This window comes from Danio rerio, chromosome 18, assembly GCF_052040795.2.
Source record: "Danio rerio strain M-AB ecotype USA chromosome 18, GRCz13ab, whole genome shotgun sequence".
In the NCBI taxonomy this organism is placed as follows: Eukaryota; Metazoa; Chordata; class Actinopteri; order Cypriniformes; family Danionidae; genus Danio; species Danio rerio.
In genome coordinates, this window is record NC_141038.1 from 4,542,501 (window position 1) to 4,561,230 (window position 18,730).

The 18,730-nt window shown below is 38.2% G+C and overlaps 1 protein-coding gene across 3 annotated transcripts in view; it reads left to right on the forward strand.

The window, feature by feature from the left end:
* Positions 1-6,073, forward strand: part of p2ry2.1 (purinergic receptor P2Y2, tandem duplicate 1) — a 13,145-nt gene extending 7,072 nt beyond the window's left edge. For 2 of the 3 annotated variants that reach the window (XM_087292937.1, XM_087292936.1), the window contains exon 2: positions 4,997-6,073. In XM_087292937.1, coding sequence (XP_087149063.1) covers positions 5,009-5,998 — 990 coding nt within the window. In that variant the 5' untranslated portion in view covers positions 4,997-5,008 and the 3' untranslated portion in view covers positions 5,999-6,073. Of the gene's footprint in view, positions 1-2,099; positions 3,767-3,894 lie in introns of those variants that run through there. The other variant, XM_087292938.1, reaches the window with a different exon arrangement.
* Positions 6,074-18,730: the final 12,657 nt, after the last annotated feature.

The window sequence follows — 18,730 nt, forward strand, 5'->3', positions numbered from 1 at the left end:
CTTCTTCAAAACCTATTTGAGTTTCTTTCGATGAACACAACAGAAGATAATTTGAAGAATGCTGATTACTGGGAGTTACTAGTAATTCTTTTCCTCACTATTTTCTACCTGGCAGTCTTCAAAATATCCTCTTTTGTGTTCAATAGATACTGATAATAAATACACTGATAGAGTAAATGATGACATGTATTTTTGGCTCTACTATTTCTTTAACCAAGTGGTTCCCAACATTTTTTTCCCCAGGAGAAGCGACCCTTATTTTTATGCTTTTAAACCACAGAGAATAAGTTTTATTTATTTATTTTTTTTTACTTTTTATTTAAGATTTTTCAATATATTTTTTTACAAAACAACCCATTCCCAAACGATTTAACCCCTTACAGATGAGGGGATACATGAAAAAGTAATAATGAAATTAGATTTTTTAAAAATCAATTAAAAGAAAATAATAAAATAAAATTAAAATAAATAGAAGGTATTGCCATCATAATTACTTTACAGGGGATGCATTTGTACATTAAGTTACGTTGTGATGCATTGTAGCTGTAGTGATAATAGGTTAAGTAACCTCTAAATATACAGTTTAAACGCCCCCCTTTTTAGCCGTTTTAGCCCCCCTTTGAATTAGTTTTTCTTTTTTTAAATATTTCCCAAATGATGTTTAACAGAGCAAGGAAATTTTCACAGTATGTCTGATAATACTTTTTCTTCTGGAGAAAGTCTTATTTGGTTTATTTCGGGAAAAACAATTTTTTTATACATTTTTTTTAAAAACATTTTAAGGCCAAACTTATTAGCCCCTTTAAGCTGACTTTTTTTCATGAGTCTCCAGAACAAACCAGTGTTACAATAACTTGCCTAATTACCCTAACCTGCGTAGTTAACCTAATTAACCTAGTTAAGCCTTTAAATGTTACTTTAAGCTGTATAGAAGTGTCCGGAAAAATTTCTAGTCAAATACTATTTACTGTCATCATGGCAAAGATAAAATAAATCAGTTAATAGAGATGAGTTATTAAAACTATTGTTTAGAAATGTGTTGAGAAAATCTGCTCTCTGTTAAACAGAAAACCGGGAAAAAATAAACAGGGGGGCTAATAATTCTGACTTCAACTGTACGTTGACTTGCATTGTAGTTGTACTGATGATAGGTTAAGTAACCTCTAAATATACATTTCTAAATATGTTGTAATACTTTTCCACCTCTTCAGAAAAGTATCAGTCTTCATTTGTAGACATGCAGTAATTTTTTCCATTACATAGACCTGTTTTAGTGTCTGAATACACTGAGCCACCTTTGGAAAACTTTCTTCCATCTAATGTACTGTTATCTTTTTTTTTTTGCAACCAGTAATATCATCCTAGTGGTTACGTTTTTATCATGCAATAACCGCGTAAATATTGAAATAATAACACTGTCAATGATGGGCAGATTTTAAATGAACAAAAAATGTTTGGTTGACCCTACCATTATTTACTATGGTGACCTCAGGTTATCAAAGGAAAAAAAATTGAAAATTGCTGAATGTGTTGTCAGGAACATGATTTAACCAAATTAATTGGCTTACAAATGTAAACGGTTACATTAATGTGTTATAAGAATATGATTTTTTTTTACATATTAATACAAAGTGTTCTTTTTTAGGCTTGCTTCCCGTACTCCTGTTTACTTGCGCAAAGCAACCGTGCCTAGAGGAAGCGCAACTGGTGCGATAGGTTTCCTTTGAAATAGACTGGACCGTGATCGTGCACCCACAGTCCTGCTGCTTTCAAGAACTCAAGATTAAAAATACACATCTTAATACACAAATACACATATTAATATAAAGTGTTCTTTTTTTAGGCTTGCTTCAATTTTAAAGGGGACCAGGGCTTTACATTAACACCTGAAAACCCCCAAAATGCAAGTAGATTTCAGCTCTGGCAGGTTAGACAGACACCTCCACTAGCCACTTTGGCTGGTTGGAAATCATTTTAAAATTGTAGTTTTCTTAAATGCAGGGTTCGACAATAAGCATGGCCCAATATTCGTGCAAATGTGATATAAGAATCCTGAAGAATGGTGAGATACAGCATGATCAACAGCTAATGTGGAGCGCGCAACTGATAAAAAGCGCGCGTGTGCTCCCGTTTTCTTGCGTAAAGCAACCGTGCCTAAAGGAAGCACAACTGGTGCGATAGGTTTCCTTTGAAATAGACTGAACAAAGAGCGATGATCGTGCACCCACAGTCCTGCTGCTTTCAAGAGCTCAAGATCAAAAATACACATCTTTTTTTGTAAGCAGTAGTGGTCTCTGCTTTCATTTCAATTATTCTAAGAAGATATTATTAACAGGCCGAACATTAACCGTGTGCACGTGAACATCCTTTCATTATCAAACACGGTATGTTTCACCTGCTTTCTCTTGCTTACAGTTATTTTCTTAATATGCTTTAATTTTGATTTATTTACAATAACACTGCTTTAATGGGAGATTGCTTCCCGTTTATGTGTAGTTAACTGCTGATCTGGGATTTTAGCCAGGACAGATTACTGTGCATATTTTAGATACATGACATTAACTATTTTTTAGATGTCTGGATTTGGATCCAGATGTTTTTTTTTTTTTTACTTTTTATTTATTTTTTATTTTATTGAATTAAAAAGTGCATTGTGGCTAAGAAATACTTATCTGGTGGGGTCAGAGATAATTTTGATAGAACCTTAATTTTAAGCCCTGAAAAGTCCTGTGAAATAAAAAACTGATTGCATTGCGACACAACCCATTTGCTCATGCACACTGAGCGAGCTAATACACAATACACACAAGAAGTCAAATGAATGAGAAGGCATGTGGACATAACAACATCTAAATCAAGTCATTTAGCATGTCAAAGTCAAATTTAAGCAAAATATATTTCCCCAACAAGAAAAGTGTGGCTAGTGAAAATGGCGAGTGGCTAGTAATGTTGGAAAACTACTAGCCACAGAGGCTGGGGATCAAAAATAATGAAGGGCACCTATTAGTCTCCATTATACAAGACATAAAATAAGTATCAGATGTTCGAGTGTGCATGTGACATTTTAGCTCAAAATGCCCCATAAATAATGTAAATATTTAATCAAAAAAAGTTATAATAACTTTTTGAAACGGACTCTTTTAGGCTTAGATTGCAATTGTGTCTTTTTGGTGACTGTCGCTTTAAATTTAAATGAAAATTTGCTTTAAATTCTCAAAAGAGGGTGGAGCTACAAATGCCTGTGTGCTAGCCAGTGGTGGAAAGAGTACTGAAAAATCATACTTAAGTAAAAGTACCATTACTTGCACAAAAATGTAGTGCGAGTAGAGTAAAAGTATCTGTTGTAAATATTACTCAAAGTATGAGTAAAAAGTAGGCATTTTAAAAGTACTCAAGAGTAGTGAGTATTGAATATTACGCCATAAAAAGTCGTTTTGCATTTACATGCAGTTTATGCAGTGATGTGTAAACGTAACATTCTGTAGTGCATTTAGTAATCTTCCTATATGGGTTTGTTCATTCCAACTTTCTTCCATTGTTTGTTTGCTCTCTCCTTCATTCTTTAACTTGTTTGTTCCTTCATTCATTCTGTCCTTCCTTCGTTCCTCCCTTCATTTGTTCACTCATTCATATTTTTGTTCCTCGCTTCATTAGGTCCTTTGTTCGTTCCTTTCTTAGTTTGTTCAGTTCTTCCTTGAATCTTTACTTCATTCATTTGGTCTTTCGTTCGTTCGTTCATTTTTATTTTTGTTCCTTTCTTCATTAGGCCCCTTGTTCTTTCCTTCCTTTATTCATTTGTTCATTCCGTCCTTCATTTCTTTGGTCCTTCCTCCCTTCATTTGTTCGCTCATTCATTCGTTCTTCCATTCATATTTTTGTTCCTTTCTTCATTAGGCCCCTTGTTCTTTCCTTCCTTTATTCATTTGTTCATTCCGTCCTTCATTTCTTTGGTCCTTCCTCCCTTCATTTGTTCGCTCATTCATTCGTTCTTCCATTCATAATTTTGTTCTTTTCTTCATTAGGCCCCTTGTTCTTTCCTTCCTTTATTCATTCCTTCCTTCATTTCTTTGGTCCTTCCTCCCTTTGTTTGTTCGCTCATTCATTCGTTCTTCCATTCATAATTTTGTTCCTTCCCTCATTAGGTCCTTTGTTCGTTCCTTCCTTAGTTGGTTCAGTCGTTCCTTGAATACTTCCTTCACTCATTTAGTCCTTCCTTCCTTCATTAGTTCAGTCCTTCCTTCGTTTGGTCCTTCCTTCCATTTTTCTTTCGTTCCATTTAGTGATTGTTTAAGGAGGCTGTTTGGTGATTTCAGTCATCATACAGTCATTATACATCATACAGTTTTTTTTTTTTTTTTTTTTACAGTCGACATCTATTTTCTCATCAGAGACATCCAGCCTATTAAAACTTCTTGGACATTTTTAATGCTTCTAAAAGGTTTGCTGCATTTATAAAGCGCCCATGTGTTGATGTTGTTCAGTATCATGTGATTTACTTTCTATGTGCGATTTGATTGGACAGGAATCACAGGTCTGATTTTTTCTACTTTAGCCAATCACCAAAGACAAGACAGAAATAAAGTAGTGACTGCAGGTTGAAGGAAAGTACAGATACAGCACTAAAAATGTACTCAAGGAAGAGTATTTGGTATCAGTTACTTTACACCACTGGTGTTAGCATAGCAGCAGATTCAAAAACAAGACTAACATCCTATGCTAATGAGGGAGATTGTCACTAGTGGGCGGGGCTTTCCCTCTCTGATGACATGTACAAAGGGAGAATGTCAATCAAAGTATTTCTTTACATCAAGTGTGATTATAAAAACATAAATGAATAATTTTTCTACCATTAGAAGCTGGTTATAATCACACACTGCTGCTGCACAACTGTGTTTCAACCCCTTATAAAAGTGATTTGTGCATAATAGATCCCGTTTAACTCATACCTCATTGCTTACATTGATATGACTGATTTGATTGCATTTGTCTTCTGCAGATCTGGATCACGATGGCCACATTCAACAACACTACCATCGCCAATGCCAGCGATCTGTACTCCTGTATATTCGATGAGACTTTCAAGTACATTCTCCTCCCGGTGAGCTACAGTCTGGTGTTCGTGTTCGGCCTGGGACTGAACATCACCGCCATGTACGTCATCTTATTTCGAACCAAACAGTGGAAGCCCAACACCATCTACATGATCAATCTCAACGCCTGTGACACGCTCTACATCCTCACTCTTCCGTTTCTCATCTACTACTACGCCGATGAGAACGCATGGCCGTTTGGTGAACTGATGTGTAAATTAATCCGCTTTCTCTTCTACACAAACCTCTACGGAAGCATCCTGTTCCTCAGCTGCATCAGCGTGCACAGATTCATAGGCGTCTGCCATCCGGTGCGGTCTTTGTCCTGGACGAATGCCCGTCGTGCTCGTTTCATCTCGTTGTGCATTTGGGCAACGATGCTCATCTTCCAAGCCCCGATCCTTTATTTCTCCAGGATGAAAAGCGATACGATGGTTTGCTATGACACGACAAGCAAGGAGCTCTTCAATGATTTTCTGGTCTACAGCTCGGTGGTGATGCTCCTGCTCTTTGTCCTGCCGTTTGGGGTCGTGTTAGTCTGCAACGCGATGATGGTTAAGAAACTTCGTGAGCCAGGTGTTGGCGATGGTCCAATGTCGCAGAAATCCAAGCAGAAGTCGGTGAAGATGATTATAATTGTGCTTGTGGCGTTCATGCTGTGCTTCTTGCCCTTCCATGTGAACCGCAGTATATACTACGGCTTTCGCTACCTCGATAAACAGGTGAGCTGCTCGATGTTGGAGATCGCCAGCATGGCCTATAAGATCACTCGACCCCTGGCAAGCGCCAACAGCTGCATTGACCCCATCCTCTACTTCATGGCAGGACAGGGCTTCAAAAGCAGCATCAAGAGGAATAAATCACCAGTAGCAAGATCTGGAAAGAAACCACCTTCAACCTCTTTATAATAAGCAGAAAGTCAATTCGAAGACTACTTACTCAGGGATGTGACCCAAGGTCAAAGACTGCCGCTAAAGGAGAAAAAAAAAAAAAAAAAAAAAATATATATATATATATATATATATATATATATATATATATATATATATATATATATAAAATAATAAATATATATATATATATATATATATATATATATATAAATAAATATATATATATATATATATATATATATATATAAAATAATAAATATATATATATATATATATATATATATATATATAAATAAATATATATATATATATATATATATATATAAAATATATATATATATATATATATATATATATATATATATATATATATATATATATATATATATATATTTTTTTTTTTTTTTTTTTTTTTTTTAGCTTAGCTAGTTTTGGGGTGATTTTATTAATATTTGGACTTTTCGAACCATCATATATAAGATTTTAAAGGTGCGGTCACGTTTACCATTGCTTTCACATGCTACGTCTATTTGTTTAAATGGGAATGCCTGACATCCGGAGTTCTGTGTGAGGATGAATATGCTGCTCATGCAGATTTAAAGCATTTAAATTGTCTGGTTTGAAGACAAAAATGCTTTCCAATCAACAGTAGAGTGAACTTTTACTGCCCTCATGCAAAACTTTTGTGCATGCAAAATACAATGACTCCAAATTTCACTGAACGGCAAAATCTGTGTGGGGTGGTTTTTCACCCTCAATTGGGCAGTTGTGTAACTTTGAGTTATGATGACTGGATTTTGCTCTTAAAATTGTAAGGGGAACTATCTGACCTCACATTCATGACCTCACAGTCATGTCCTCGAAATTTCACTAACCACAAAACCTGTGTGAGGAAATGGTATTATCATGCAAAACGTTTGATCGGCCAAATTTGGGACCCTGAACCACAAAACCAGTCATAAGAGTCGATCTTATGAAATTTATATGTGTACGTCACATAAAATATAAAGGCGACACGGTGGCTCAGTGGTTAGAACTGTTGCCTCACAGCAAGAAGGTTGCTGGTTCAAGTCCTGTCTGGGTCAGTTGGCATTTCTGTGTGGAGTTTGCATGTTCTCCCCGTGTTGGCGTGGGCTTCCTTTGGGTTTCCCCCACAGTCCAAACACATGCGCTATAGGTGAGTTGGGTAAACAAAACTGACTGTGTGAGAGTGTATGCATGACTCCACAGTCATTCCGCTGTGGTGATCTCTATTAAATGAAGGGACTAAGCCGAATGAATGAAAGACGAATAGATGCGCTTTTAATGGCATGAAGGCTTTTAATAGGGAACATCTTGTTGTTGCATAAAGAAAAGGACTTCATGACCCCTCTAAAGGACATTTTACTGAATGTGAAGGACGTGTCTTCATATATCTGCTCTTTGACCCAACAATATGCTGCTCTCTATTCGTGCTGGATAATTAATGCAGTGAGGGTGAAGGTACCAAACTCTGCTTCTGTTAAGGATCCTTACAAAGTGCCATTGTCTTTGAAGATCCGTGGGAATATATAGGCTAATAAAGTTTTGAAAAGAGGTGTGTCTGGACGGTTAGTGCCAGAATAAAACAGCATTTACGATAATTGACTAGACATTGGTTCGGTTCCAGAATATTGTCAGGAGTGACATGAGAACTGCTTTGACAAGTCTTCAGTGAAAGACGACATCAAATATCACATATTATGACAGCCGAAACATCTTTGTAGAAAATATCTGTTATTTAAAAGGGTTTGTATTTTGTGATTGCTTTTTATTTACAGTTATGAACTGGATTTTGAGACCCTGATCTCTGCTTTGTCAGGTGTATTTTTTTGTTTAGTAGTTAAACAATATAAGAAATAATATACAGATAGTTACAGTAAGTCTAAAATTAAGTACAATATTAATTAAAATGAGGGCGAGGCAGTGGCGCAGTAAGTAGTGCTGTCGCCTCACAGCAAGAAGGTCGCTGGGTCGCTGGTTCGAACCTCAGCTTAGTTGGCGCTTCTGTGTGGAGTTTGCATGTTCTCCCTGCCTTCGCGTGGGTTTCCTCCGGGTGCTCCGGTTTCCCCCACAGTCCAAAGACATGCGGTACAGGTGAATTGGGTAGGCTAAATTGTCCGTAGTGTATGAGTGTGTGTGTGAATGTGTGTGTGGATGTTTCCTAGGGATGGATTGTGGCGGGAAGGGCATCCGCTGCATAAAAACTTGCTGGATAAGTTGGTGGTTCATTCCGCTGTGGCGACCCCTGATTAATAAAGGGAGTAAGCCGACAAGTAAATGAATGAATGAATGAATTAAATTGAAGAGAATTTAATAAAATTAGAGATCAATTATTGTCAGTTTATTACCAGGTTATTGTATCATGATTTACAACCCTAACTCAGACAATATGTCAAACTTTTAGATATGTTTACAAATATCTGAGTGATCTGTTGGGTTTGTGTTCAGTGAGCATATCTGTAATGCATTGAGGTCCTAGACCATTTAGAGATTTATAGACCAGTAATAATACTTTAAAATCTATTCTGAATGTAACTCGGAGCCAGTGTAACCACCTGAGGACAGGTGTGATGTGCTCTGATCTTCTGGTTCTGCTCAGAATCCTGGCAGCAGCGTTCTGGATGAGCTGTAACTGTCTGACTGTCTTTTTGGGAGGGCCAATGAGGAGTCTATTACAGTAATCCACGCTGCTGCTGATAAAAGCATGAACAAGTTTCTCTAAGTCTTCACTGGAAACAAAGCATCTGATTCTTGCTATGTTTTTGAGATAATAGTATGCTGATTTACTGACTGCTTTGACATGACTGTTGAAACTCAGATCTGACTCCAGAGTCACACCAAGATTCTTGACCTTATTTTTTGATGTTTGACCTTTAGTTCCAAGGTTCGCATTTAACTTGAGAACCTCATCTCTGTTCCCACATGCAATGACTTCAGTTTTCTCTTTGTTTAACTGAAGAAAGTTTTGGCACATCCAACTGTTCATTTCATCAGTGTATTGGCAGAGGGTGTCAATTGGGCTGTAGTCATTAGGCAGTAAGGCTAAGTAGATCTGAGTGTCATCAGCATAGCTGTGGTAGGAGATTTGGTTCTTTCTCATTATTTGGCTCAGAGGGAGCATATAAAGGTTGAATAGGAGAGGTGCAAGAATCGAGCCTTGTGGGACTCCACATCTCATGGGTGTCCACCTCGACCTATGGTCACCTATACTGACGTAGTAACCTCTCCCCTAAGGTAAGATCTGAACCATTTGAGGAGCGTGCCAGACAGGGGTGTAACCCTGGCCAAATTCCCTACATCATGACCTCCCAATCATCCCCATCCATCAAATTAGCTCTATCACTGTCTCTCCATTCCACCTATAGCTGGTGTGTGGTGAGCACACTGGTGCCGTTGTCCTGTGGCTGCCGTCGCATCATTAAAGTGGATGCTGCACACTGATGGTGGTGGGGTAAGACCCCACTCATGATTGTGAAGCGCTTTGGGTGTATGGCCATACATGATAAATGCGTTATATAAACATTACTTACTATTAAAAATTTCAATAAAAGTGACTTTTTCAAAATGTTCTACATTATTGGTTGATGCAGCAAAGATCGATGTCCCATAATGCAACTCAAAAGCATAAATAAATGAAAATCCATGATTAAAATAATACAGGAAACTGTTAACATATTGATATTTTTACAGTGATTGTTGAGTCGTGGGAAATTGTAATCGTCACCTTATTATATGGTTATATCTGCATTCTGAATAATTTTGAGATTTTGAGCTTCAAAGTTTTTTTCCATAGCAATAAGAATATGTCAATAACTCAATTTGAACAAAAATGTCAAATAGAACCTTAAAATTCAAGGGTGCTTTCATACCTGCCTTATTTAGTTTGATTGAATCGCACTAGAGTTCGTTTTCCCTTTTGGTATGGTTCGTTTGGGCAGGTGAGAATGCAGCAATCGTACTCGAGTGCGCACCAAAAGCGGACCAAATAAGCGTACGGAGACCTGCTTGAAGAGGTGGTCTCGGTACACTTTCAAACGAACCCTGGAGTGATTCATTGGTGGTGAGAATATGATCCGTACTAAAACAGGTCCAACCGCAAAAAGAACTGCACTTTTTGGACTAATTCAGCTGCCGTAGGCCGATGCGCTGTGCATTATGGGATATGGAGGAAAATATTTGTTGACAGCGCTTTACCAACAGAGAGAGGGGAAAGCATTACCTGATGGATCGTTGGTAATATTTCCGCAAGATGACCATGTCACAGTGTAGCTAAATTAATTTACGCCGGCTCCTGAAGTGACGAGCGATGCATTAAAACTTTGTTTTCATACAGCCGCGGCCGCACTTCATTCTTGAAATGTATAGTTTGTCTAAAGCAGGCATAAAATCAGTCAGCGCAGTCGTCCCTCCATAGTAAAAACCACATTGTGTCTGCCGGTTTTGTTTATTGTTTGTTGTTTATTGGCATTTCCCCGCCCGTGAATTCTGACCAATCAATAAGCAGATTAGGAAATATGTTCAACAACATCTGACCAATGAGAGATGTGGATTTTGTCAGATGACTGCGTTTTGGTTCGTTTTAACTGGTTCGGACCAAAGCCAGCAGTGTGGTGTGAAAACGACCCAAAGACGGCAGAAGATACAACAATGTATCATTTATTGTGCTTGGTCCGGACCAAATGAAGCGAACTACAGATGCGAAGCACCCTAAGATGACGATATGTCAATAAGAATTGATTTTAAAGAGATTGAACGTTAATGACATTTCGTTTTATTTAAAATTGTTGGGTTGGTAAAAATATAGACTTCAGTACTGTTTTTGATTTATAGGCTAAACAACTTTACATTTGTGTATTGTTTTCCTTAATAAAACTAAGATATTGTTTGCCGTCCAATTATTTGTAACCAAACTCTCAGAACATTCACTTCAAAGTAACAGATTTCTGAACCAGGATTAGGGATGCAATCAAAGTTGAGGTTGATTAGTAGGTCAAACTATGATATTTATGTGCTTTCCATACATCACCTATAGTAGGACAAACAATTACTATGGAACTCAATTTTCAAAATATTCGACTTCAACAGAGGAAAGAAACTCAGGTTAGAGAAGGTAGAGTAAATAATGGCAAAATTTTCATTTTTGGGCGTACTATTCCTTTAAATATGGCCTCTTTTTTACACATACATTATAGTTGTGTGAATGAATGAGATCTTCCAAATTAATTTAAGTTATAGTCACTGATTCACCAAAATTAGTTCATTATTTATTCATTGTTCTCAAACGAGCTGCCCTTTGGTAAATAAAAGGGGCCACATAGGTCTTAAGCACTGTAAAAAATGTTACTTAGATCTAACTTATAAAAAGTGAGGCAAGTGGTTGCATCGGACGTTTTAGGTTGATTCAACTTCCAGCCTTTTTAAAGTATTTTAAACACTAAAACATTGCTTAAAACAAATGCAATAAAATTAAGTTGAGCCAACTAATATTTCTAAAATTACTCAAATCAGATAAACTTACTTTTTTTGTTAAACTTAACTTACTTATACATTGCTATATGTTGACTGTACTCATTTTAATTAAGTATTATGAACTTAATGATCTAAATAAAATTAACCATGCATATGTCATTTAAAACTAATTTAATTGACTTCTGGCTGTAACCTCAGAAAATAAATCTTCGTTTCTATATTGTAAGCACAATATACACTAGTAAAAACAGATAAACAGACTTTCCTGTCAATAACAATTAAATAAGAATGGGAAGATGGATTAAAGACCATAACATGTATTCAATATCAATCGGTGTTCCTTTTAATAGTGACTACAAAATAGGCCATTAATGTGGCTACACATACACAATACATAAATAAAAACATTAATAATACCAGATCCTATTGAGAAATCATCCAAGGCAACTCAGTGAGGAGATTTGCATATTTTGATGAAGATTTAGGATGCATAATGTCCAGTCCCACAAAGAGTCTCTAATATATCTCAAATGTATACAGTTTTGATGGATACTTGAAGTCGATGACATCGGTAAGTCCAAACAGGAGCCATCATGCATTTGACAGGTTTGGCAAACCTCTGACAGTCCTATGATAATCCAAACTGTGTTGGGCTGATGGCAAATTTTTCCCGTGGGCAGCCGCATGCACCTCTGATTCCTCACAACTCTATTGATAGAGACAAAAAGAAACAGGAGTTCAGGTGGTTGCTACCAAACAACATTAAATAGCTAAATACTGAATAGGAAATAACTACAAGTGAAGTTACAAAAGTCCAGTGAGAATGATGCATGGATGAAACACCTTAGTTTATCAGTTAAAAATTACCTTAGTTAAAATTACCTAACTTCTATTTAAAAAATAAAAAAAGGTTATAGAGGTTGTGTAATTACATTATTCCAGGTGTTTTTAGTTATCAAATTTTAAAGAAAACTGTGATTTTACTCAGTGTAACAGTGCATGTCATTGTGTTTTCCTGTCAATCAAAGAATTGTTAAAATTTAGGTATTACATTTTTTGTTTATTTTGGCAACTTATAAAGCATAAGAATGTGTATTTAATTTAGATATTAAAACTGTTTGAAAATGGCTATATGAAAATTATAGAATACAAGTTCTATAATTTAAATGTCATCTTCATTTTGCACCAAACTTTGCACGTCATAATACAAATTTTATTAAATAAATAAATAAATACATTGCCATTTTACACATTACATTAAGGTTTACATTAAATTTTTGCTAAAGCTACATTTAATTGACTTTTTCTTCAAATTTAATGTCACTGGCAAATGACAGTTCAGTGATTCAGTGTTATCAGTTAGCTTTATTGAAAGACTGACAGATAATAAGAAACTGCATTAGGATATTTTTATACTGTTTTTACTGTTGCACACATAATATCTGTGTAAAAAAAACAGTAAAAAATTACTGTTGCACTTCAAATATCAAATGTAAGTTAATTCTATGGAGCCCACTATTGTTTGCAATTTTACCAATGTTTTACTTGCCTGCAAATAATTATAGCTGTAGTTGTATCTAATGTTTTTCTTACCTGGATGTGAAGTTTGAAGATCCACAGGTAACAAAATCACTTTGGTATCTGAAGACCAAGAAAATGCATTTTAGAATGAGGTGCATACAGTTTAAATGGTTCTGTAAACATCAGTAGTAAATGTAATTTAAGTTAAAATAAATTGTAAATCTGTAATTTATTCACTATGCAGCATTAAAAAACTTATGGACTAAATCTCTAAAACACAAACTTTAAGTTATACTTTCTCTTACGTTAAACACAAACTACTTAACTGTTGCATACGTTTCTGCATTTAATATCCATCCTTAATGTGCTGCTATAACTTAGGTGAGCTAACTTTAGCTAAGTTAGCGCTAGCAAACTGAACCCCCACACCCCGACCGCCCACCAGTGACCTTGTTAATCGGTTCTGCAACGTTAGTTATACCTAAGTGTTTTAAAACTACTTTCACTATTTTTTCTCAATAATATCACTTTTAATCATTAGCATAAACTAGCGTTGGTTAGCGTTAGCCAACTTAGCTTTCCATGTGAGAGCAGTCTAACTGTTAACATACCTGAGGCTACAGTACAATTTACAAAGCTAAAACCTCACCTGCCTAGCGAAGACAGCAGTTTTGCATGACTTTACAATTATCATTCGGCTAAATTTGCAACTTACCGTGTTAATCAGATCCGCTGCTGGGAGCAGTTAATGTCGACCATTGCAGAAGCTGCGTCTGCCTGCTAAATCCCGGGCAATGAAAAAGGAGTCACGCAAAACTATAAAAATCACGTTTTATGAACACCTGCCCACATCGACAGCTGCTCTAATAAATTGTCTGTGTCAACTCACTTTTATAACATTTATTCTACACAATAACCACGTAAAAAAATCTACTCAAATAAATTGCATTAGTTTTATTCAAAATATACAGTTATATAAAAACTGATATATTTTAAGTAAAGAGGAAGCAAATTAATTTTTTTTTGGTATAAAACAAATAAAATTAACTAGATTGCAATTATTTAAAGTAGATAGAACCAACTTTGTGAGTGTAGCACTTTTAATGTGCTATAAAGGTACAAAAATGTACCTTTCAAATCTAAATCTGAACGTTTGTACCTGTAAAGCCAATTTGAGTACAAAATTGTACCCTAAAGACCAATTTGGGACCTTTAAAGGTACAATTATATATTTTGTTCCCCTATAGGAGCAAAATTCTACCCTCACTGTACCTTTTTTCTGACAGCGTATGAATGGCTCACTATACTTGTCTTTACATGCACTCTATAATAATGCTGGGTTTGGTTATACCTGAGAAGTGTGACTCCAAAATAGACTTTTCTTTGAAATCATGTGAAGTTCTGTGTTAACAGCAGCATACTCGACCGCCTCAGGAACAAACTCTACTAACGTCTCAACAAGCCGGATCCTTAAAGAGACAGCAACACCACCACCTGAATGATGACGTTGCAACTCTGCATGGTCCAACGATTGGTTAAAACAACCCAGCATTATTATACTGTATTAAGCCAGAAAGAAGACACTATTATGACACAGAATAAATGCTGCATACCTCAGCTTTAAAAGGGCTATGAATGTTTATGTATTTGTCCATTTTGTAAACAAACTGAAATTAAACTTTTAAAACTTAATCGTAACACTCCTAAGACCTCACTTGTGTTATATTAAACACAAAACTAGTGCTGGTTAGGCTCAAAATAATGCATAAAATACATTCTGTACAGTAATGTCAATGTCACGCACAGAAAAGTGATTAACTGTAGTCTCACATGCAGCAGGATCTATTAATAGTTTTCAGTCATGTGACCTGGAGGGCAAAACATTCATAAAACTGTAGTACAGACCTGTCAAGTTTCAGCTTGTTTCAAGCCACAAGCGTTTAGATCACCTCTCAAAGGATGAAAAACAGATATATGTGAATAAAAGCTATGGTTTTTATTCTCCCTCATGTGGTTTTAAACCCTTATGAGTTTATGTGTTTCTGTCGAAAAGAAAATAATTTGAAGAATGCTGGTTGCTGGCATCTATTTCACCTATAGTAGGACAAACAATTACTATGGAACTATGCAAGCGTACTTTAAAATATGTTCATGTTCAACAGAGGAAAGAAACTCAGGTTAGAGAAGGGTGAGGAAATAATGGCAGAATTTTCATTTTTGGGCGTACCGTTCCTTTAAAAATGGCCCCCTTTTTTTAAACTTACATTTTAGTTGCGAGAATGAATGAGATCATCCAAACTCATACAAGTTATAGTCACTATTTCACTTCTCAAAGGAGGAAAAACAGATATATGTGAATAAAAGGCACGTTATTTTATTCAGGTTTTTTACACTTGTAATCCCTACACAAGACCTTTCACATTAATCAATCACTAAAATCAATGAATATTATGTTAAAATGGTTGGATACGCCTTATTGGTGATATAGGCAAACAGATGAACAAACCATATGAACACACTCAATGCATTAAAGGCTGATTTAGGCCACATTTACACTAATGCGTTTTCGTTTTAAAACGCATACGTTGTTCTACGGTTACGCCATCCGTCCACACTACGCCGGAGTTCTTGACCGCCGAAAACGGAGCGTTTTGAAAACGCTGGAGAGGCCGTTTTCATTCTGAAATGCTGCTGCTCCGTCTTTGTGTGGATGAGGAAAAACGGAGACATCTAAAAACGGAGGCGGGGCTGCTGAGATTCGCTAGCTGATTGGGGCTTTTGTGTCATTGCCTTCGTCACTGTATCCTTCCCTTATTGGTCAAGCCTCTATCACATGACTACAACACATGGCTTTAACGCTACCGGAAGACAGTACTGTAAACAACTACATGGGCACAGAAATGTGAGCGTTGTTTGCACTATTGTCTGTTTTAGGCGCCATTGTGCAGTTATTCATTTGTTACGTTTAGTAACAACTCGACCTCGTCGTCTGTCCACAAAAATACATCTCTTGCTTTCTTTGCCATCGCGTTTAATGTTCAACTGGTGTTTGTTGACTAACAATAACCAAATGCCGAGCGAGAAGCATGCTTTCTGTTTATACTAGAATGCGCATGCCCAGAGTGCGCAAATGGTCACGTGATATACGTTTTTGGTGGCGTAGTGTGGATGGAGATATGTTCAGAGACGCTAGGTAAAACGCTAGTGTGGACGCGAGAGCGGATTTGATGTAAAACGCCGTTTTAAAACTAAAACGCACTAGTGCGCCTTAAGCCTGGTTTATACTTCTGAGTCAAGTGACCGGCGTGACCCACGGCGCATGCAACGCGCGTAGCTGTGCATTTATACTTCTGCGCGCTGTCTCTGTTGGTCTGAATTAACACTCCCGAAACGCTAGTTGGCTGTGAGGTGTTAATGTTTCTCTGTGTCGAGTTTCTTCTCTGCTGTTTTGCTTTTCCTGAACACTTCCTGGATGTACAAGTGGCTCAAACTCACTCATGTTGAGGCAGGAACCGGCGGACGTTCAACAACTTTAACTATGAGGTAAACACAAAACAAAACTTTCCATCAGGAGCTCCTTCACAGGACTCCACACTTGTAAACAATCGCTCCAATTGGCTCGCGTACAGCTCGCACCATTCGTGCGGCTCTCGGTCCCGCCCAGACTTGTCAGCGCTCCCAAGTCGACCAATCACAGAGCTTGCGCTACGCGTCGTTGCGACGTGTAGTTACAATTTTTGAGAGGTGCACGTCAGTGACGCCGACGGCCACGGCGAAGGGCTATGCGTCAACGACGTAGCATACGTGGGCGTTTGACGCAGAAGTATAAATCAGCCTTTAGGCCCAATCCCAATTCTGCCCCTTAGCTCTTCCCCCGTTCCCGTGAAGGGGTAGGGGTGTCCAAATTCTGTGGGGCTAAGGCAGGGGTTGTCCAAACATGCTCCTGGAGGGCCGGTGTCCTGCTGAGTTTAGCTTCAACTTGCTTCAACACACCTGATAGGAAGTTTCTAGTATCTGGTAAGAGCTTGATTAGCTGGTTCAGGTGTGTTTGATTAGGGTTGGAGCTAAACTCTCCAGGACACCGGCACTTCAGGACTGAGTTTGGACACCCGTGGGCTAAGGGAAAGGGGTAGATAGCCCTTAGAAAAAAGCTTTTTCAGGACCACACTCGAAACCAAGGGGTAAGAAAATTTCCCAGAATACACCAGCCACAATGGCAAGATAGCTGCACCCGGAAGTAAGCCACAAATGTGTATTTATCGTCATTATAACAAATTTGTACAACAAACAAGCACATGTTTTAATATACTTAATATATAAACCGCTAAATTTCGCTTTCTATAATCCATAGTAATAACTCAGGTACAGCCAACCCGGGCTCATTGTGGAAACGTAACCCCGCGGACGTTTCTGCGGACCGCGATTTACCTCCCGGGAGGTACGTATTCGAGCGGTTTTTTGTTTTCGCGGATCCGCGAGAGGCCGCTGTGCGCTGTTTTTTCCGCGCCCGCCCCGTTTTCGTGCGAAAAGCTGCCAGATCAGGAAAAAAACAAAAAAAAAGCAAAAGCCCCCGTCTTCGATCTCGACCGCGTTTTCGGATCCCGCCGCGTTCTCGCCCTTATTTTCCGGATTCCGTTTTTCGTCTTACCTGATTTTCAGAACCCGCCGTTCCCCGGACTCGATCCCGGTCATCGTCCACCGCGGCCGGCTCCGGCTCCTCCTCCTCCTCCGGGGCCTCCGCTCCGCCGACGCAACGCTGTGAGCTAGGCGGTCGAACTGATTGCGTCGGGAAAGCCCTCCACTCGGAGGCGAGCTGTCGGCCGGCGAGCGCGAAGAGGAGGGGCGGAGCGGTGCCACACCGCCCCGCGGCATTCGCTCGAAGAAAACCCAAACGCGGCCTTTACGTACCTCCGACCACGTAAATCGCGGCCTCCAGAAACGTCCGCGGGGCTACGTTTCCAGAATGAGCTTGGGTTGTGTACAGCAGTTCCACAACATTCTGACACTCGATGACACTGGAATACCCTGCCAGAAAAGTCTATTGGCAGGGAACGGGCTTTTTACAGAGTCTGCTATGTTAATGTTGTTTTTGGCAGACGTGCAGGAACTTTAATCATGAGGTAAACACAAAACAATAGTCTCCATCTGGAGCTTCTTCACGGGACTTGACCCTTGTAAACACTCTCCATCAGGCACAAGGTTCTCAGCACTGCCTACACTCGTCACCAATACCAAACTGACCAATCACAGAGCTTGCGATACGCGTCGCTGCAACGTGTAGTTACAATTTTTTGAGAGTTGCACGTCGGCATCAGCCATGATGAAGGCTATGCGACTGCGCAAAGGCTGCGCCGGACATACGCGTGCGGAAGTAAAAAGTGTTTGAAGAGTAAGGAAAGATGCAGGGGGGGTGGTGAGAAGGGTGCACGACGCATTTGAGGACCGCATTGAGTGTATGCTATACTAAAAAGATAGGTCTTTAGTCTAGTTTTGAACTAGAGAGTGTGTCTGAGCCTCTGATATTACCTGGAAGGCTATTTCAGAGTTTAGGAGCCATAAATGAGAAGGCTCGACCTCCTTTACTTGACTTGCTATTCTAAGTACTACTGAAAGCCCTGAGTTCTGAGATCTTAGAGAGCGGGTTGGATTGTAGCAAGACAGAAGGTTGGTTAGATAAACAGCAGCTAGATTATTTAAAGCTTTATAGCTGAGAAGTAATATTCTAAAATCAATACG